This window comes from Vespa crabro, chromosome 2 (assembly GCF_910589235.1).
Source record: "Vespa crabro chromosome 2, iyVesCrab1.2, whole genome shotgun sequence".
Classification (NCBI taxonomy): domain Eukaryota; kingdom Metazoa; phylum Arthropoda; class Insecta; order Hymenoptera; family Vespidae; genus Vespa; species Vespa crabro.
The window spans coordinates 7010052-7030362 of NC_060956.1; the positions used below are offsets into that span (position 1 = coordinate 7010052).

Genomic DNA, 20311 nt, shown 5'->3' on the forward strand with positions numbered 1-20311 from the left:
GAAAAATGTAAAAAAATATTCGAAACGTAGATGCATTTTATTTATATTTTTTATTATATCGATCTATTATCTTGGATTTAGTATTTTTTGTATTAAATATAATCGAAAGGAGTCATTAAGATTTCTTACTTGATATCTTAATTGACGCAACTTTTTCTCAATTTCTTTGGCATCAGGGTAATCATATTTGTTATCTAAATATATTCTCAAGCTGTTAATTGCACAACTATTTAAATCAATTCCATCCAAATTACCTCTTGCCTTAATTGCATATTCAACTTTTTTTTTTAATTGCTTTTCTAATATTTAACAAAAAATTCATCTTCTGGCTCATAAACTGTTCATTCTATTTCAACATTAGAATTATCGCTGATTACTACTGGAAAAATTCATCTATGATCTAATACAACATATTCTTTATCTATTAATTGTGCAATATATTCTTTATTTGTTTTATTATTCTAACTGGATAATCTTCTCATTTTTTTTTGTATTTCTTTTAACAATTCACCAATTCGTTTATATTGTTACCATTTGTATATATGCTAACACTATTCTTTTATGTCCATTTTGTATTTTCTTTTATGTCGATCTACCTCATTTTTAGCCATCTATGAATCGCAATCGAGTGTTTCTGAATCATTATAAAACTTTTGAAGTAATAAGTCAATGTTTAAGGCCCTCCTATTAATCATATCGAGGACGAAAGGTCTGAATTGAAACGGATAATTGGTTGTAATTAATTAGTAGAAGAGCATTTGAGTGGCCACGAATCAATTTTTTTCTTCTTATAACAAAATTTATAGATATAAGAAATAGATTTCGCGGTATTCTTTAAATATCGATTAAAGATTTAAAATCCATTAAGTCCAATAAAAACTAATTTAAACTTTTGTACGGGAGAACATAAATTAACCTTTTGATCAGATGAAATACGGAACGATTCTTTTCTACTTTTTGATTAGGTAAATAGATTTTGCTGCATATTATCAATTTTTCTTGCTTTTTTTTCATTAAACCTTGTTCAGTTTGATTTGATGATAAAGCAATAGTAATATAGTCATCGTTAGATGATTAATACTAATTGTATGTTGATGGTGGGATGATAACGCATATACATATACACGTAAACATGTATATTTTTGTAGAAGTAATTTATTTTTTTTGCACTTATATAAATAGAACAAAATTAAGATTACTTCTTAGACTTTTTGTCTTTGCCAATTTTGGTAACATCATCAGGATTTTCTGTAGCATCCTTAACACGTTTTGCTCTTATTCCCACTAATCTGGCATCTGCTCTAGCTTTTCGTAATGTTATATATGCAGAGAATTTCTTCTCATCGTCAGTAATAGCATGTTTCTTTGTTTTGATAGCTGGTTGACGTCGTACAGGCATAACCTCTCCTTTAACTTGTGTTGCCACTTTCATTTCTTCCTCGCTTGCATCACCTTTCTTGGTCTATTACATCATAAAAGTAGAATGATATTAGATAAATGTATACATATAACAGATCTGAACAACTGTATAATTTTTTGATTTTATCATTTCTACTTCAATTAATTTTTTGTAAAAGAATAAAACAACAAACAAAAAATGTTATAAACAGATGAAGACAACAAAACAGAAAATCTATTTGAGAATAACGAGCTTGCTACAACTCGTACATATTTAGTTGTTCAGATATGACTTATGATATTAAAACAAAGTGCTTTTCAATAAGCATTATAATTTGAAAGATATATATCACATATAAATATATCGTAATAACAATTAAAAAAATTATTAAATATACCTTCTTTTCATTTATGGGGAAAAGAATTAAATTAGCCTTATATTCTTTCAGTCTCTGAGCATTTGTTTGTAAAGACTCTATAGATTTATTGCGTCTTCTTGGATCGACTGCAATTCCAATTGTTCTAGCAAATCTTTTGTTTAAACCACTAGCTTTTAGTTCCTGAAGAGTAAATCCTTTACCAGCCCTAACTTTTGTATGGTAACGGAATGTTGGACAATGTACTATTGGTCTTAAAAGGTTCACAGGTCTAAAATATATATGATATGTTTAATCATTTCATAAATAACCATTTATGTTTAATGATTTTTTTCTGTCTTATACTAACAAACAAGAATAATTAAGTAGAGCAATATAATAAAAAATATAAGCATAAAATTTATAGTTGCACTATAACTATGAACTATATTATATTAAATTTAAATTTTATTTTATTATTATTAAATTTACTTATTGATCATTACCTTGGTGCAACTGTACGAGCTTTTTTTATACGATTTTGTCTCCGACGGTATTTTCTCGCAGGCTGATTGAACCAAGTTTTTACAAAACGTTGCCAGTCCTTATGGAAATGTCCATTAGGGATCATATTATTACGTTTCCCCATTGTTACACTGTAATTTTTAAAAATGTAATCAATATTATGAAAGAAATACAATATTATTATACGATATTATTTAATTGTCAATAATACGGTAAATATTTACTATATATTAAATATATATGCAGATTAATATTAAACTTGTAAATCATCGGAATAAATATATATATTAAAATTCAATAAAAAAAATAACACTTTAAAATGTATATAACTCTGTATTAAAATGTAGTAACTAATTGTAATAGTAAAAACAATATGTGTTTATATTCCTAACCTCGCTTACAATGTCATGAAATATGAAAATATAAGTAAGTTCAATTATATATATATATAATATTAATAATAAATGAAATTGTTGAAGATAATTTATTTTATAAATCGAGTACTAGAAAATTGTCAGATGCTTACAGTTAAGACAGATTCGATACTTGATATAACTTTCACTTGTGTGCCGTTCCAATGTATACCGGAAAAGGAATGATGTACGAAAATATAGAGTACATTTCATCAAAATGAAAAAGCGTTCTTGTTATAATTACATATCTTAATTTTACAAATTAAAAAACATTAATTATATTAATATTGAGTTGTAATAAATTTTAATAAGTTTATTTAGTTATTAAATATAGTATGAATATAAATATAGATTTGACTAGAGTTGTCTCGTAATGCTAGTCAATCAAAAATATAAAACATGAAGTATGATTTTATAAATGTATTAAAACCAATTTTTAATAAACGACATGAATATTTTTTAAAAATAGTTATAAAAAGACGAGCTTCTACTGGTATTTGTTCATTAAAGGTACTATCAAGATTATTGTGATTACTTCATTCACATGCACCACTCCATAACCTATATTTAAATTTTATTTTAATTGTAAAATTAACAAACATATTAGTATTCACATTTGAAATTACAATTCATATTATTTTTAGGATGATGATCTTAATATAACTACGAAAAATAAAATAGAGTTGTATTGGAAGGATAAGGTGAATTCGAATTTATATAACGAAAATGATACTACAAAGGATAAGTTTTATGTCCTTTCTATGTTTCCTTATCCTTCTGGAAAACTTCATATGGGCCATGTTAGAGTTTACACGATCAGTGATGTTATAGCACGTTTCTATAGGATGACAGGTAAAAAATAATTATACTATCAAATTTTTGTTTTCCTATAATAAAAATAATATTTAATCAGCATTGAAATGTCAACCTTGCATAAATAATGCTTAAAAAACTAATAATAAAATTTTATATTTGGTATAGGTAAAAATGTAATTCACCCTATTGGATGGGATGCATTTGGTCTACCTGCTGAAAATGCTGCTATTGAGCAACAAATTGATCCTAGTAAATGGACAGAAACCAACATAAATATAATGCGCAAACAATTTAATGCTCTTAATTTTTCATTTGATTGGAACAGGGAAATTTCTACTTGTGATCCTGAATATTATAGATGGACTCAAGAATTATTTTTAAAACTCTTTGAAAAAGATCTAATTTATAGAAAAGAAGAATATGTTAATTGGGATCCCATTGATGAGACAGTATTAGCTGAAGAACAGGTCGATATAAATAATATTTCTTGGAGATCTGGAGCTAAAGTGGAAAAGAGATTATTAAATCAATGGTTTATTAGAACTACAGCCTTCGCTAAGTATATTAGCAGTAATAGTTATTTTAATAGAAAAAAAAATATGACAAAGTATAATATTTATGTCATATTACAGGTCATTATTGGATGGATTAAATGATCCAATATTGAAAGAGTGGAAAGATATTATAAAAATTCAAAAAAATTGGATAGGTGATTGTAATGGTGTTAGTTTTGATTTTAAGTTAGTTTCTGATATCTCAGAATTGCCAAAAATCATGAATCTATGGACTGATAAGCCAGAATTTGTCAAATTTGCAAAATTTGTTGTTATTTCTCCTAGTAATGCATTAAATCAACAACAATATTCTGAAAATGTTAATGCAACAACTAAAAAACTGAAAGCCACTGTAATAAATCCTTTTACTGAACAAGAGTTACCAATATTTATATCTGATGAATTGGTTTTTCCACCAAATAGAGATAATTATTTGGGTATTCCTTCTGCTTCTATTGAAGATTACAAATTTGCGGAATCCGTGGAAATTCCATTTCAACGACATAATATACGTTCTCACGAAGAATTGCAGTGTGAACTTAATGAAATATTAATTAAAGCAAAAAAATGGAATATTGGTGGACATATAGTAAGCTCCAGATTGAAAGATTGGCTGATTTCTAGACAAAGATATTGGGGCACTCCTATTCCGATTATATATTGTAAAAATTGTGGTATTCAACCTGTGCCACGTAATCAGTTGCCTGTTGTGTTACCAAATATTAATTTTAATTTATCAGAAAAAAATCATTTTACTTTACTCAATGCCAAAGAATGGTTACAGACTGTATGTCCTAAGTGTGGTAATCATGCTATCAGAGAAGCTGATACAATGGATACATTTGTAGATAGTTGTTGGTATTTTTTAAGATATATTGATCCAAAAAATCAAGAAGAAATATTTTCTGTAGAAAAGGTCAAAAAAACTTTACCTGTTGATTTATATATAGGTGGAAAGGAACATGGTATGATAAAATATTGAATTTGACATGTTTATTTATACCCAATATATTTCTTTAGCTATTATATAATTACAGCTACGCTCCATTTATATTATGCTCGATTTATAAACCACTTTTTATATGAAGAAGGTCTTGTTCCTACTCGTGAACCATTTAAGCAACTCCTTGTACAGGGTATGGTAATGGGAAAAACTTACCAAATATCTAATACCGGGCAGTATATAAAAGAAAGTGATGTAATTAAAGATGAGACGGATAACCAATATTATGAAAAAAATACCGGGAGACTTATAAAAGTTACTTGGGAAAAAATGTCTAAATCAAAATATAATGGAGTTGATCCTCTTGAACTTTTGGAAAATTATGGTGTGGATACAACTAGATTATTAATACTAGCTGATGTAGCTCCAACTTCTCACAGAAATTGGTCTACTGATAGTATGTATTTTAAATTAATATATATCATTCATTAATATAATTAGATCAAACAATACAATTTTTTCTTAATAGTTTTTTAAGCTAATGTTCAATAAATATTAATTAATGTTAAATAAGTACAAGGTATTACAATAGTAGGACCTGCTGTATTTTGTATAAATTATAAAATAATTTATATGTGCTTAAGCATTTTATTTATGTTTATTAGCAATTCGTGGTGTACAAAACTGGGAAAATCGTATATGGTTAACTCTGAAAGAATTTATCAAGATGAGGGAACATGTATCATTAGAAGAACTTCAAACAGCAGCTACTGATCCTAAATACATTAAGGATGATGAATTCATGTTTGATAGCAGAAATTATTTTTTAAAAATGGTAACCTTTAATATCATAAAATCGCAGCAGATAAGTGTTGCAATATCTAGAATGCAAGGACTTACAAATAGGTTAGTCAATCAAATAAAAAGTTTTAATAATTAGATGTAGTATATCTAATAATAAATTTTAATTATGATATTGTGAATTTTCAGTTTACGAAAAGTATGTAATGAGTGTAAATTAAAAAGTCGTGAATATGAACGGGCATTAGCTACACAAATAATTATGCTTACGCCATTAGTTCCACATTTTGCTTCAGAATTATGGACTGCATTTTGTTCTATATCGCATCATCTTATAAATAAAGAGGAAGTGCTATTGGATAAAGATGTATTAGAGCAAAAATGGCCTGAAATAGATATGAACTATAAGATGACAATGAATGTTTACGTAAGTTTATCATTTATTTTTGATATGTAACTCATATACATGCGCACTCACACACTGCAAATCTATATTATAATATAGATTTTATGAATCAAATAAGTTTAAATTTATAATTTCCAATCTTATACAGGTCGATAAACAATTGTTCATGGAAATAAAAGTTCCCCGCCATACTTTAGATAAATTAACTGTGCAGGAAGCTTCAGAATTAATAATGACTAAACCCTTTTATCAAAAGCTTATACGAAAGCGTACAATCACAGATGTTAAGCTTCTTTCACAGATAGCTTGTGATGCAAACTTATATATTACTACAAACAAAATATTAGAGGAAATTTCATCTTAAGTGAAGTTGGCAATTTTAAAAGATTATTATAACATAACAAAAATAATTAAAATGTATTTAACGTAAATTAATCGTATAAAACCTATTCTTTTATTATTAAATCTATAATCATGAGATTTTCAAATGATACCTCATTTTATTTACATAAAATAAAAATATGTAAAATAATAATAATAAAATATATAAGTATGCTTATGTAAATTGATCCTTTTTCACTGCTATTAATCATAAAATCATTGAATTCTTTTGCCTAAACTTAGTGTACTTCGTAATAAAATTAGTCAATACTTGAAGACAATGTTTCTTCTAATTTTTTTTCCACCTACTGTTTCTCTACGCATGGAATTGCTTAGTTTATAATGAACCATAATTTATAACTGATCATATTTATGACCTCTATTCTTCTTCAATTGCTATTAATTATAAAATCATTATATTATTGTCTATACTTAATCTATTTTTTATTTAATAAAATTAATTTATATTTGAGAATCCCCAAATATTACAAACTATTTTTCAAGTTTAATATTTCTATTTTAATAGCCATTAGACTTGATATTGCAATGGAATGCATATCATGATATACATTATATTGAAAGTAATATTCAGTATCCAAGTCTCACCGAGTAAACAGGTTTTTTTATACAATGAAAAATAGCGATAGTTTCAAAAGGAGCTGAAAAAGGACCGGAAAGGATAAAATATCTGCAAATAAACCAACGTAAGGGTCAAAAGACGTAGGATCATCTTGATCAAGTGGTACACAATGAGATATATATGTATATTACATTCTTTAAAAAATGTAAAAAAAATCGAAAGAATAAATTACAGAGGTGTATTTGCATACCAGAAAACGTTCTGGGTAAAAAATTTCTACCAAACAACTAATCAGAGAACAATAATTATAATTTATATATTTAGAAAGCAATAAAAAAATTATTACAGAACAAATCAATAAAATAGGAATTTATTACTATCAACCTATTTGTAGGTAAAATAGGAATTTATTACTATCAATTTATTTGCCGGTGAAATAGGAATTTACTTTTTCCGATTAGTAATAGGTTAGACAAGAATTCATTAATACCAATTAATCAGTTGGTAATATTGAACTTTATTACTACTGACTAAGTTGTCGGTAAAACAGAGTGTGTGCTTTTATCTATATGCATGTGTGTTACGTGCTTTTTTGATGTGTGTATGACTTTATTTCTGTTATTTTTATTTCTATACGTATGTAAATTTTTTTTGCAGATGTACAAATGAATTTACGAACATTGATTGGTGACATTGCAGATAGTATGGAATTTCCTGTGTGTCATATTCATTAAAAAATTTCTTTATATATTTTTTTTATTTCCCACCGAACAGTGGTTGCCATTCAGTGCTACTTCGTGAGAGGAAAAATCCTTAATTATAATACATTTATATATATATATATATATATATTTTTCTTTATTTATACATATATTATAAATAATACATACACATATAAGCAAATAATACACATATTCTAATACTATTTACGACGAAAGTCGTGAAACAATTTAAGTAGCTATAAGTAAACAATATTTATTTTCCTTCTTTTTTCTATTCTTTTAAATTATAAGTTTGTCAAAGTAAAAATACTAACAATGGCACAAAATACTGTTAATATATTGTACAAGGAAAATATTCTACTTGTTCCATTTCCTTTATTTTCATCTTCTTCTTTTGTTTCATTTTTAAAAGCTCTATTGATAGATTTCATTAATATGTATTCAATTCCGCAATTTCCGTGAAAATCATCGGTATCGATGCTCCAAACCATAACGCCACCTAAATTCATTTTATTGGCATATAATACCTAGAAATCACGCAGGGATCATTAAATTCATCTCTAACTATAATATATGTATATATAATCAATTTACGATATTCATCATTACATATATATATATTAAATATTATTATTTAATATTTATATATATATATATATGTATAATTTTATATATAAATAATTATATATAAATATTAAAATTCATTTTACGTATGAAATAAATATTATGAAATTGTTTAAAATTTACCTTCTCTCTTAAACTTCTGTGATTATCGTACATAATCACTCGGTTTTTATTTACCGCGTATAGTGTTTTACTATAAAGATCCCATCCAGACATCCAATTTGTATTCTTCAGTTCTGTACAAATCTATGCAAAAATACATATCAAATTGTTTAAATATAAAAGCAATATTAATCTTGTATTTAAAACAAATTCAATTATACATACTTCATTATAACCCATAGTTCCATTTACACCAGTATAAGGTCCTTTAAAACCTTCTGATTCAAAGCGTGTTCCAATAGGAATTTCACCTGAAGTAAAGTTGTCAGTTGAAATATATGTTCGTCCGTACATAGGTAAACCCAGAATGAGTTTTCCAGGTGGTGCTCCTAATTTTAGTAAATAGCTGACAGTAAAATCCTTAAAAAATGAAAAGAAAAAAAATTCATACCGATAATAATTGATTTAACAGTATGAATATCAATGTCGTATTATTAACCAAAATAAATCTTTATTTGAATGTTGATAAATTTTTCAAAAATAATAACGAAGAAGATTATTACTCACCACGCTTGCATTATCTTGACTGTATAACGGAGCATTCGGAAAAATTTCTGTATCCCATGAACCATGATAATCATAGGCCATAATGTGTATGTAATCGAGGTATTTGGAAATTTCCGGAATGTCATATCCTTCGTCAATTATTTTCTTATTTGGGCTTATAGCTGAGGTTACTATAAAATCAGGTAATCCTTGTTTCAAATCCTATTAGGAAAAATATAAAACGTATGATATTGAAAGGATAGAAATAACATTTATAATAATAGGTCAATATTATGTTATCTTATCAAATCTTGTTAAATTTCTGAGTTGTTCTAAGTAGTATATTATATAAAGATAAAAGACTAGTATATCATATAATGATAAAAGAATATTTTCATTTATAATTAAAAAAACTTATGAATTATGATCGTGCATTTATCGATTATATGTCAATGATGCATACTTATTGCAGAAAAAAATAGATTTTACTTTAACGAGTAAGAGGAAATTTTGTTTATCCTCCGGTTTACCATCTCCCTGCGAAGGAAATTCCCAATCTAAATCGATGCCATCGAATTTGTATTCTCTGCGTAAAAAAATGATACATATAGGTATATAAATAAGTATATAAATTAGGATATGACAAAGATGTAGCTAAGAATTATCAATTGTATACCTAAGAAATTTAAAAACGCTGTCGACAAAGTTTTTTCGCTTTTCTTTATCAGAAGCAAGAATAGAATAGTTTCCACTACCTTCATTCCAACCACCGATAGCTATCGAAACTTTTAATCTTGGATATTGATTACGAAGAGCTGTCATTTTTCTGTAATTACCAATTCCTGAACAAATATATATTATTGTATTTATTATACTTATTTTTACATATTGTTGTTATTATTATGTTTATGTTTTTAATTATATATATATATATATATATATATATATATATATATATATATATATGTATGTGTGTATATTGTGTTTTATTTCAAATAAATAATACCATCTTCCTCGATATCATTCCATCTATCAAGACTTTGTATTTCCCAAGTAGTCGTATTCAAGCCCGCGAAAGCGTAAATCAAATGTGTACAATATTGTGGTTTAAGATTATCCAATGTAAATTTGCCATACGAAGGTCTATACTTTGCCCACGTAGCGACATAACAGGCAACGACCTTTCCGTGCGTTGGCGTCGTGTTGCCTAAGAATTGAAAAAAATATGATATAGTTATATTATTTTTTATTACACTTTTTATAAATAAGTTCTATATATTTACGAATTTTTCTTAACACTTATATATTTTATCAAAGACAAATTTTATATATATAGATATCTATGTATGTAATATTTTATAATAATAACATTATATGATTTGTTATTATTATATACATATGATAAATATATATAATTATAATAAATATATATATAATTATAATAAATAAATGATTTTAATAATAATGATCACATAAATCATGATATTTCACATTTTGTAATTTCTTCTATTTTGAATAGCCGCAAATAAAATATACCAAATCATCCTTGTTTATTGTAAGGTCTTTTTTTTTATTACACGTAAAATATTAAATGTATAATTTTATTAAATATCAAGCTGCACTTTTTTTAAATTCAATTTATTAAAAGTGATCCATATAACTAATATGGCGAACGATCACATTCTTTAAAGAATATATCTATTTGAATACAACGACTTAGAACTTATTAAAATGTCAGATTTGCCTTATTCATTGGTGCACGGAAAATGTCAACGACATTTCGGACTTTCATTAATTTATGTCGACATTATTTAACTTTCTCTTTAAATTTCTCGACAGTGACATATAATTGAATATTGATTATTGAAAAATAAACGCGATCAGAAAAATATTTGATTGGAGAAGAAGAAAGAAAAAAAGAAAGTGATAAAAATGTTGATGAAGGACATATTTTTTTCTCTACATTAAGAATAATTCATATTAATATCGTTCAAAACAAAAATTTCATATTGTTATGTTCTATTTCGAAATGAATGACTTTTCTTCGAAATAAAATTGTTTTATTGGAATAATCACAGATACCAGATTGAAGATTAAAAAGCGAAGAATATTAATTAAAGAATTTTTGAAAAGGAACGGAGACAAATGAGCAAATAAAATAAAATAAAAATTTTTTTCGATAGAATCTAAGATAAATATTTTTAAAAATGTTATGTATTTTATTTAACTTACTTTGAATACTATTAATGTATAGAAATAATAGCATTAGAAGATATGACGTCAGATTCCTCATCGGATTCATCGTTGTATAGTATTTCAGACTACACACAAGTGCCGAGTACTGTCCCGTTCACTGTGACTTTCTCCTACGGATCCTCGTGCCGCACTGCTCTTAAAAGAGAAGTGAAAGATAAACTATCGAAGAAAAGGACGAAGATAGAACCTGTTGTACCGTTAAATATAAAAACGTATTTCAACTTTGTAATAAAATATAACTTAAAAATTATAGTATGAAAAATAAAATACGTAAATTATAAATACATAACAATTTACGATATAAATCGATTAAATATATATTTGATACTGATATTTATGTTTAAATTCTTTCCAAGATAATATTTTGTTGTATAAAAATTACGATTAAATATTCCAAATAATGTGTATATTTATGCGTATATAAAATATATAAATGAATAAAAAATATAAATTTACTTGCTTATTCATGATTTCAGAAATAATCTTTTATCCGATTAGATCAGAAAAGTCATGATCCTCATAATAACAAAATGGAAAATTTATAAATTATAATGTTCGATTTACAATATAATTACAATAACTTTTAATCTGCCGCGTAAATGACGAAACATCATGGCTGCTATAATTTTATTGGCTATTAGCATCTCTCTAAGACTGTTCACCACGTTTCATTCATAGCATATACGACTTCAGCGACAGGTATGAGCAAAATGCGGAGATTTACTATCACTAGAGAAATATTATCTCCACTAGCCACCTGTTTTATCGGTGTATAATCTTGTGTAGGTATACTTTATTCACCTTGCAATCTAGTTAATATATGGCAGAAATTGTTGCATGTAGTAAAATAGTAGTACATCTGATAAAAGAAAGAAAAAATTATATGTCAGATTTATCTAAAGATTAATAAAGAAGGATTTGTTAAGATTGTTTATTAATTTTCGCTTGAAGTGTGTATGACTTCAAGAAAAGATACGGAAAAAATACGAACTATAAGCGCAAGTTTAATTGAACACTTCACTATTCTGCGCCTATCATATCGGTGTATATTTCCTATAGTTTGATATAAAGTCATACTCCTCTCACGTATAAATAATAGTCGGGTTCGTATGGGTTAGAGTAAGTAATTTAGTAGACTATGAACTCGCACTTTTCAATCTCTCATATCTTTTATATTGTTTTTTGATGGGGGCATGCGTTTCGTAATGATTCATGCTAGAAATGATGTTGGTACGTATTTATTTCGTAAAAAATACATACAGGATAATAAATATAATTGAAACATATAATAACTAGTATATAAATTTGCAACAGAAAATAAGATTTTATCAAATGTTTTATCAAAAATAATTATATAAAATAATATTATACTATTTTAATATAGATTAAAACGTAAGACGTATCTATCAATAGTTGGTCATAATAATAAATACACAATTTATTTATTTATTAGTTCGCACGAAAGACCATTTTTTTTTTTTGTTATTATAAATTACTATCATATATAAATGTGATGTATATATTCTTTTACTTCTTCTTATCATTGTCCTCATTACCATATTATTATATTATATATTACTATTACAATAATAGTGCGTATATATATAATCATGAAACGTATTTCTTCTTTTTGAAACGCGTTTGAAATTTAGAAAATCTATGCATCATTAGCATATGCATACGACAAGCAAACAATCGTCTACTCCATGAAACAAAACACACACCATATAATGGTATATATATATGTATATATAAATCAGTAGTGGGAGTACGAACTACTTTTTTTGCCGTAGATTTCGAGGAAGGCCACTGTACAGAACTTTTTCTGAACAGACAATAAAATAAGTCAATCAAATTTAACATAATAAGATAATCGATTTTCAGCATTAAATATACTAATTAATATTCGTTTCATTCTTTCGGCGAATTTATATCATTCATTCAAAAAATAATCATTATGTGCAAAGATCATCAGTTTTTTTGTTATGTTAGGAATATATTAAAATTGCGTTAGGATTCTAAGTTTCATTTTGCATTTTAAATCAGAGCAAAAAAGAGGTAATATGCCTCTATAAATTGTAGCATAAGAAGGAAATTATATAGTATTGAGATATTTCCAATCAAGTAAAATATCGGAAAGAAGATTTCAGTTTTACCAATGATTGATGAAGTAAATTCCTTTGCAACCGATCAATGGTAAATATATCCCTGGTTTTACCATCAATTAATAAAAGAGGATCTCTGCTTTATCGATGGTCGATAAATAAATTCTTTCCTTAGTGTTCAAAGTTGAGGTTTTAAAGTAGATCTCTTCGTCATCGACCGATTCTTTTTTATTCCGATCGTTAGTAAAGACAGATCTCTGTTTTCGAATTACTTGGCAACGAAAAATTCCTGCCCTACTAACGGTTAAAACACGTCGGCAAAATTAATATTTCTAGTTTCGCATCAGTCGATAACAAAGATTCTTGTTTCATACGATTGATTAAGTAGATTGTTTACCATCAGTTTGTAATTAGATTCCTGGTTTATCGATTATCATCAATGGATCACTTGTGCATCGGTTTACTTATCCAAGCAAGGAAGCCTTATTTTTATGTTTAAATTATTCTCAAAAAACACAATTTTTTGATATAATTCTTTTCAAAGAAAATTATGTTTTTTCAAATATTCGAGCAAGTCATTTACGTGTTTAAACCTTTATCTTTAAAATAAGATCATGTTCATCATAATGAATCAAAAATTACTCCTTTACTCATTTTTGGCGTAAACCATTATAGAACCATAGATAATGAACAGCCTTAAAGTTATAAAATATATTTACAAGTAGTGAATATTTTAAAAATATTTTATTCGATTTTATCTTATTTATGATTCTTAATTTACATTAAGGAAAATTACAATATCTCCATGTGTCGTAAATATTTTAAAAATTTATGAACTTCTTGACTTTAAAAGTTCGTGATCAGCGCAGTATGGTAGTTGAATCATATGTTACAAAATGATTCACTGATTGTTACTTACAGAGTTATTTTAAAGTTTATTTACTTGAGATAAAATGCCTCTTATTATAATAACTGGTATTCCTTGTAGTGGTAAAACTACAAGAACATTACAACTAAAGGAATATCTTGAAAACGAAGTGAAAAAACGTGTAGATATAATTACTGAAATTGACTTCATATCTAAAACAGGTTATGATAGAAACTCATTTTATTCTGGTTAGTAAATATTAGAACATTTTGACTTTCAAGATAGTTTACTTTTTTTATGAAAAAATATATTCATATGTATATATATGTACATATGCATGTTTCAGATTCTAAAAATGAAAAATGTATAAGGAGTGATATAAAATCCATGGCACAAAGAATATTAAATCCAAATGATGTATTAATAATAGATGGTAGCAATTATATTAAAGGATATCGCTATGAAATATATTGTATGTCAAAATTATATAAAACACCACAATGCACCATACATTGTGATATACCTATTGAACATGCTTGGTTATGGAATGAAAAAAGACCAGTACCAGAACAATACAGCAGGGAAATATTTGATGGACTTGTAATGAGGTAAAATGATAATATTGAAGTATATATTTTTATAAACTTAATAAGAACGTAAATAATAGGTACGAAACACCAGATAATAAAAATCGATGGGACGCTCCATTATTTGCAGTGATGCCAGAAGATGATTTAAAATTTGATGATATTTATAAGTCGCTTTATGAAGTTAAAGCACCTAAACCAAATCAAAGCACACAATGTGTCAGTATTTTTAACATTCAATTAATTTAATTATATTTATTGCAAATTCTGTATTATTCATATAACTAATGATTATTTTGTCATAGCCACCTTTATCGTCTACAAATTATTTGTATGAACTGGATAGAATAACGCAAGATATCACTAACGTAAGTTTATTGACATTTTTAAGTGAGCAATTTAATATTTAATATTTTTATGTGTATAATATATATTTTCTCATTACATATATAATTTTCTCTTTATAGGCAATATTATCAGCAAAACAATTAGGAATTGAGAATGATATAAAAATTCCTCAATATGGCTTAACAGTACAAAAAACAGGTAATACACCTCAAATGATGAGACTACGAAGACAATTTTTAACATATAGCAAAATGCATCAAATTAATATTAATCAAATAGCTCTACTATTTGTACAATATCTTAATAAAAGCTTATAATTTTAAAACTGTTAATGTTATTTTCTGTTCTTAAAGCATTTCTATTTAATTAGATATTATAAATGTACCTAAAAAAAAGGTATATAGTAATTTCTATGATCCATATTGATGTTTGGTAAAAATTGGTAATTTTTGCTATATGAAAGGTTGATACATATTGACAAATGATCATGTAGAATAGACTTTAATATAAAATTATATTAATTACATTATTAAATCTAAACTAACTTACATCTAAATTGATCTACATTTATTCCATATAACAAATTATTATTGCTGATTTTTTAAGATCTTAAAAATAGCAAAACAAATATGAAGTCGACTTAAAATCGATGATTATGTTCGGGTAATTCTTCAATTATGTGCAAAATATGTGAAACTATAAGCATGCTATAAGGAAGAATAATGGAAGAAATTTTATAATTATTTTAATAACAATAAATATAGATTTGTAATTTTGTATTGAACTTAGCAATACATGTTCATTATATTCATTTCTTTTTACATACTTTATAACAGTCTTATTTTTTATATTCACGATTTATATTTATTTTAGATTTCTTTATTTAATCTTTAGGAAAAAATAAGTATTATTAAAACAAAGAATTATAATTATACAATAAAAATATCCGAAAGGCACTGCTGCAGAAGATCGATGTAAAGCTTAAGCAAAGTCAGATTTATAATATTGAAATTCACATTTTTCCTCATGATGAAATATAATATATATTAGATATGTTATCTTTCATTGTATTTTTTAGATTTATTAAAAATAACACGACGGATAATTGTATTATATTTTATGAAGGTTCAATGTGTTGGTAGTTAGAAAATTTTGGTTAATATTCTTATAATAGAAAGATACAAAAAGAAACGCTTGAAAAGTATTTACTTCCATATTTGCCATTACAAAATTATATATCTGAAGAGAATAACACATATAACGAAGTAAAAACTTTCAGTGATCATTTATATATCATTTTCTATACATGCTTTTTACAATATTTTTGAAAGGAACTAATGATAATATGGAAAAATAATACATATTCATAAGCTGTAGTTTCTTCTCCGATGAAACTTTGTCTGTTCTTTTAATAAATTTGATTTTTAACTTGTCTTCATTATTTGAAAAATGACCAAGGATAAAGAAAAAACTAAATAAGGCTTCGTTAGCACCTGTAAAGATATGTCATTAGCATTATCACTAACGTTAGTAATCGAAATATTCCCAACTAAACAGCAGGAGAGAGCAGAAGAGGAAATGGTCATATATTACATTGTCATAGCTATTGGTACATGATGGAAACAAATAAACGTTAATTATTATGCTAGATCACAAATGTAAGACTCATTAGGGAAATTGTCAAATTGTTACTAAAAGTTACTGATTTATGAAGTTATTAATTATTTAGTTTGGTACTACGAAAGGAACTTGTATATGTCAAAAATTTCGTTTTCAGGGAATATAGAAATAACACTTATTTGTATCCAAATAAGCTTTTGAATCACAGAAATTGTTTTACAATACCAGAAATAAAATATGTTATGGTTGTCTTTGAATTTGCTCGGTATAAATTGGAGTACTTTAGTCCTTGTACAATTCCACCAATTTTCCTCATGAGTAAAACATGTTAGATTTGTCAATATTTAATTTTCTTGTTCTTGTATGCCATTGCTTTCAGCACCATTTTGATGACCCAATATATTAATATGTCTTTTAGGTTTCCGACATACAAAATATACACTATTATACTCGCATTGTAACATACTATTCACATTTTGCGCATAGCGTGTTTTCATGTGTGTTTCTTCTTTCTAAACAATAGTAAACATAAATAGATATAGTTGATATTATATGTATATCTTCTACTAAAAAAAAAAAAAAAAGAAAAAAAAATAATAATAATAATTACCTCAAGATGAAAACCGAAACCTTGTATAACATCACGAACTGCATCATAACTTGGTTCTATTGAATCTTCCATAGGCATGTCACTAAAATGATACAGCAATGGACCAAGATTTATCCATACTCCTCCTGGTTTTAAAATTTTATAGATGGTTTCTATAAATTGTACTACATTATTTGCACAATCTATAAAGAAACACGTAGCAACACAATCCCAATGGTCATCTTCTGTATAAACCTATAATTTATATTTCTTTTAATTTATTTAATCTTAAATAAGTATTATTCTTTAAGTAATATAAAAGGAGATTACCTCTAAGAAATCTCCTGCTGTCATAGAAAATTGTGCATTTTCTGGAAGATCACTGGGATTTACGTCAGGGAAGAAAACAGCTTGTGTTTGATGTTCTGGTTTTAAATTGTTCATATATTGATGTACCCATGGATGTACTTGATATGAATTTATACCTCTGCATCTATAATGTTCATTTTCATCGTTATTATTATTATCTTGTTATCATTTGTTTTTCTTATTTAACTTATCGTGATAAGAATAAATTTATTACAATACTCACTTATTTAATACGAAATGTGATGCAAAGAGCATAAAGAGAGAAAATTCGTTCCCTTGGCAAGTATAACCACGCCTTGCAATTTCATACGCAAGACGACCCAATCCTGCACCAGGTACTAGAATTTGCACTTGTGATGGAGTACTGGAAATTTACCTATCATTTCATATTTTTCTGAACTATGTTTAGCTAGGACACAGAGGTTTTGCAAATAATGATATCTAGATTTTGTACACGATAATTGTAACTTTAAGTGGAATCTGAAAGCTTGATCATAGATTGCTTGTATTCTTAAATATTATGACATTATTAAGATAAAATCTACCAATATGTGTTAACATATTGAAATAAAGTAGACAAAATATTCGTACCATTTATCTAATGGAAATTGATTTGTTATTTCATCTATGATAGGCTGATAGCAAGCTTTACGTTCTTCAGTTCCTTCCAAGCTCCAGTCGCGAACTAATTGTTTAATAGTAGCTTGTACTTTTTCTTGGTCAGCCAATACAGGTCGGGTGTTTTGTGTCTGCAATCAGACCTACCTATAGAATATATCTTTGTGAAAATAAGCTTATTAGTGATATGTTTTATAAATTAATCTTATATTTCAAGAGTGCAGTTATGGATTATATTCTATAATAATGAAAAGTGAAAAGTATTTTAACATTTTTAACTGTTAATTTTAGTATATTATACATAACACTACACATATCATACAAAATAAATCAAACATGCCACAAACCAGGTAAAGTTTTCTTACACTGTCATTTTGTGCACTAGCTGGGCTCACATTTTCAAAAATATGAGCTACATCCTTTATGATGAGTCTTATTATATCGTTGTTATATTCAATACATCTCTTGACTTCTTGAAGATGCTCTTTATATTTGGATAATAGTTTCTGATGATGCACCGGTAAGGATAATAGATAAGATTCTGTCTTCTTAACTCTCTGCAGGGAGTGAGATCTATATAAAAACATTTTGTTTTCTAAACTTATTTTGTATTTTACTTTGATATTGTTGTATGCGTATGTATGTGCACACGTGTATATAGTATATATATATATATATATATATATAGTGTATATATATAGTATATATATATATATATATATATATATATATATATATATATATATATATATATACAATCACGTAAATGTTTATCGAATGAAGAATATAAGTATTAATAACTAGTACGAAATTGTATTTAATAGCTAATGAACTTATGAACCTGACAAGATAATACTCGAGCCATTGTACTTTTATTGGAATAACAACGTTGATCCATAAACACTGATGACATAACTTGCGTACGAGTATGAGTTTAATATATAACAAGAGAAGAATTAATACAGTATGAAAGCTCTTGTTAGACTAATACTTATCTATTAAAGGTTAAACAACGCAAGAAGATAGTATTTAACATAGAATATCATACACGCTAAAGAACGAAAATCATTCAATTAATCATGGTCACATAAGAAAAAAAAATGAAGGTAATAGAAATAAGGTTAAATCATCAAAGCAAAGATCACAAATGAAAAGGAACATTGGTTGCTCTTTCGAAGGAGCCTACTCACTTATAGTGCCTGAACGCTGAAACAATACGTTGAAAATGTTTCCTCTCCTCTTCATCCTCGTACGAATCGTGAACTTTTTTCGGATATGCATTGTGCATCGATTCCATTTTTATACTCGCACACGTAGGCCCTACTTTTTCCTAATTAGCCTTTTAACACGATGTTCGGTGGCGGCTTCCTCGGCACAAGCGTTACACCGAGTTTCCAAGACGGCAGCGAGATTAGTTTTAAGGCTGCACCGATTTCATGCGCGACGACAAACCGTGCCCGTGCCAATAATACACTATTGTCACTATGACGAAAGCATCATCAAATTCTCGTTAAATCAGACGATCTTGGTTAGGCTAAGAAAATTTTCTCTTACAAATTATTAACCATTATCAAGATATAATTGAAATTTTCATGAAGTAAATTACATAACCTATCGATCGAACTTAACCGTCCGTTATCTATCTAAATCTGTTCGATACTAATTATATGAAATAAACAACGATATATTTTGTAATAGTATAGATAAGATTTTGTTATTGCGGAAATAAAGTATAAATATAGATAGAATCTTTACGCATATGTTTGCACGAGTACCGTGCCAAA

The 20311-nt window shown here is 26.6% G+C and overlaps 5 protein-coding genes across 7 annotated transcripts; 2 read left to right on the top strand and 3 right to left on the bottom strand.

Annotated features, from left to right (window-relative positions):
* Positions 1 to 1137: 1137 nt before the first annotated feature.
* LOC124421655 (60S ribosomal protein L13) lies at positions 1138 to 2949 on the bottom strand. Its single transcript, XM_046957086.1, has 4 exons — positions 2806 to 2949; positions 2261 to 2410; positions 1797 to 2046; positions 1138 to 1462 (listed from the first exon to the last, which is right to left on the bottom strand). The coding sequence occupies exons 2-4, from the start codon at positions 2401 to 2403 to the stop codon at positions 1196 to 1198; spliced, it is 660 nt and encodes a 219-aa protein (XP_046813042.1). The 5' UTR covers positions 2404 to 2410; positions 2806 to 2949; the 3' UTR covers positions 1138 to 1195.
* A 93-nt stretch (positions 2950 to 3042) lies between these two features.
* LOC124421654 (probable leucine--tRNA ligase, mitochondrial) lies at positions 3043 to 7430 on the top strand. Of its 2 annotated transcripts, none has more exons than XM_046957085.1 (8): positions 3043 to 3202; positions 3337 to 3544; positions 3674 to 4067; positions 4141 to 5027; positions 5100 to 5462; positions 5671 to 5911; positions 5996 to 6233; positions 7120 to 7430. In XM_046957085.1, exons 1-8 carry the CDS (start codon positions 3092 to 3094, stop codon positions 7204 to 7206), a joined length of 2529 nt encoding a protein of 842 aa, XP_046813041.1. In that variant the 5' UTR covers positions 3043 to 3091; the 3' UTR covers positions 7207 to 7430. The 2 variants fall into 2 exon arrangements, with proteins under 2 accessions (XP_046813041.1, XP_046813040.1); XM_046957084.1 differs by lacking the exon at positions 7120 to 7430 and adding an exon at positions 6361 to 6861.
* A 702-nt stretch (positions 7431 to 8132) lies between these two features.
* On the bottom strand, positions 8133 to 11560 carry LOC124433031 (probable chitinase 2). Its single transcript, XM_046982525.1, has 8 exons — positions 11400 to 11560; positions 10174 to 10374; positions 9844 to 10009; positions 9657 to 9753; positions 9189 to 9389; positions 8847 to 9041; positions 8643 to 8765; positions 8133 to 8422 (listed from the first exon to the last, which is right to left on the bottom strand). The coding sequence occupies exons 1-8, from the start codon at positions 11467 to 11469 to the stop codon at positions 8180 to 8182; spliced, it is 1296 nt and encodes a 431-aa protein (XP_046838481.1). The 5' UTR covers positions 11470 to 11560; the 3' UTR covers positions 8133 to 8179.
* Positions 11561 to 14004: 2444 nt separating this feature from the next.
* On the top strand, positions 14005 to 15656 carry LOC124433079 (protein KTI12 homolog). The gene is made up of 5 exons (XM_046982637.1): positions 14005 to 14644; positions 14743 to 15004; positions 15064 to 15202; positions 15289 to 15351; positions 15451 to 15656. Exons 1-5 carry the CDS (start codon positions 14482 to 14484, stop codon positions 15646 to 15648), a joined length of 825 nt encoding a protein of 274 aa, XP_046838593.1. The 5' UTR covers positions 14005 to 14481; the 3' UTR covers positions 15649 to 15656.
* Positions 15657 to 16520: 864 nt separating this feature from the next.
* Positions 16521 to 20192, bottom strand: LOC124433078 (carnosine N-methyltransferase). 2 transcript variants are annotated; one of them, XR_006944427.1, is made up of 8 exons: positions 19718 to 20191; positions 18893 to 19100; positions 18501 to 18658; positions 18133 to 18273; positions 17871 to 18033; positions 17562 to 17795; positions 17177 to 17463; positions 16521 to 16824 (listed from the first exon to the last, which is right to left on the bottom strand). XR_006944427.1 is itself a non-coding variant. In XM_046982636.1 (7 exons), the coding sequence occupies exons 1-7, from the start codon at positions 19822 to 19824 to the stop codon at positions 17296 to 17298; spliced, it is 1179 nt and encodes a 392-aa protein (XP_046838592.1). In that variant the 5' UTR covers positions 19825 to 20192; the 3' UTR covers positions 16521 to 17295. The 2 variants fall into 2 exon arrangements, 1 of the variants encoding a protein (XP_046838592.1); XM_046982636.1 differs by having other exon boundaries at positions 16521 to 17463; positions 19718 to 20192.
* Positions 20193 to 20311: the final 119 nt, after the last annotated feature.

Excerpts from the sequence above, each read along its gene's own strand:
- LOC124421655 (XM_046957086.1), bottom strand. The coding sequence starts at position 2,403 with ATGGGGAAACGTAATAATATGATCCCTAATGGACATTTCCATAAGGAC. Across the intron at positions 2,047-2,260 it reads GCTCGTACAGTTGCACCAAG|ACCTGTGAACCTTTTAAGAC; the intron begins GTAATGATCAAT and ends TATATATTTTAG. Across the intron at positions 1,463-1,796 it reads TCCCCATAAATGAAAAGAAG|ACCAAGAAAGGTGATGCAAG; the intron begins GTATATTTAATA and ends ATGATGTAATAG.
- LOC124433079 (XM_046982637.1), top strand. The coding sequence starts at position 14,482 with ATGCCTCTTATTATAATAACTGGTATTCCTTGTAGTGGTAAAACTACA. Across the intron at positions 15,203-15,288 it reads CAAATCAAAGCACACAATGT|CCACCTTTATCGTCTACAAA; the intron begins GTCAGTATTTTT and ends ATTTTGTCATAG. Across the intron at positions 15,352-15,450 it reads TAACGCAAGATATCACTAAC|GCAATATTATCAGCAAAACA; the intron begins GTAAGTTTATTG and ends TTCTCTTTATAG.
- LOC124421654 (XM_046957084.1), top strand. The coding sequence starts at position 3,092 with ATGAAGTATGATTTTATAAATGTATTAAAACCAATTTTTAATAAACGA. Across the intron at positions 3,545-3,673 it reads ACGTTTCTATAGGATGACAG|GTAAAAATGTAATTCACCCT; the intron begins GTAAAAAATAAT and ends TATTTGGTATAG. Across the intron at positions 4,068-4,140 it reads AGAACTACAGCCTTCGCTAA|GTCATTATTGGATGGATTAA; the intron begins GTATATTAGCAG and ends GTCATATTACAG.
- LOC124433031 (XM_046982525.1), bottom strand. The coding sequence starts at position 11,469 with ATGAATCCGATGAGGAATCTGACGTCATATCTTCTAATGCTATTATTT. Across the intron at positions 9,390-9,656 it reads ATTTCCTCTTACTCGTTAAA|GATTTGAAACAAGGATTACC; the intron begins GTAAAATCTATT and ends TTTTCCTAATAG. Across the intron at positions 8,766-8,846 it reads GAACTATGGGTTATAATGAA|ATTTGTACAGAACTGAAGAA; the intron begins GTATGTATAATT and ends ATTTTTGCATAG.
- LOC124433078 (XM_046982636.1), bottom strand. The coding sequence starts at position 19,824 with ATGGAATCGATGCACAATGCATATCCGAAAAAAGTTCACGATTCGTAC. Across the intron at positions 19,101-19,717 it reads TCAGCGTTCAGGCACTATAA|ATCTCACTCCCTGCAGAGAG; the intron begins GTGAGTAGGCTC and ends GTTTTTATATAG. Across the intron at positions 18,659-18,892 it reads CTAGTGCACAAAATGACAGT|ACACAAAACACCCGACCTGT; the intron begins GTAAGAAAACTT and ends GTCTGATTGCAG.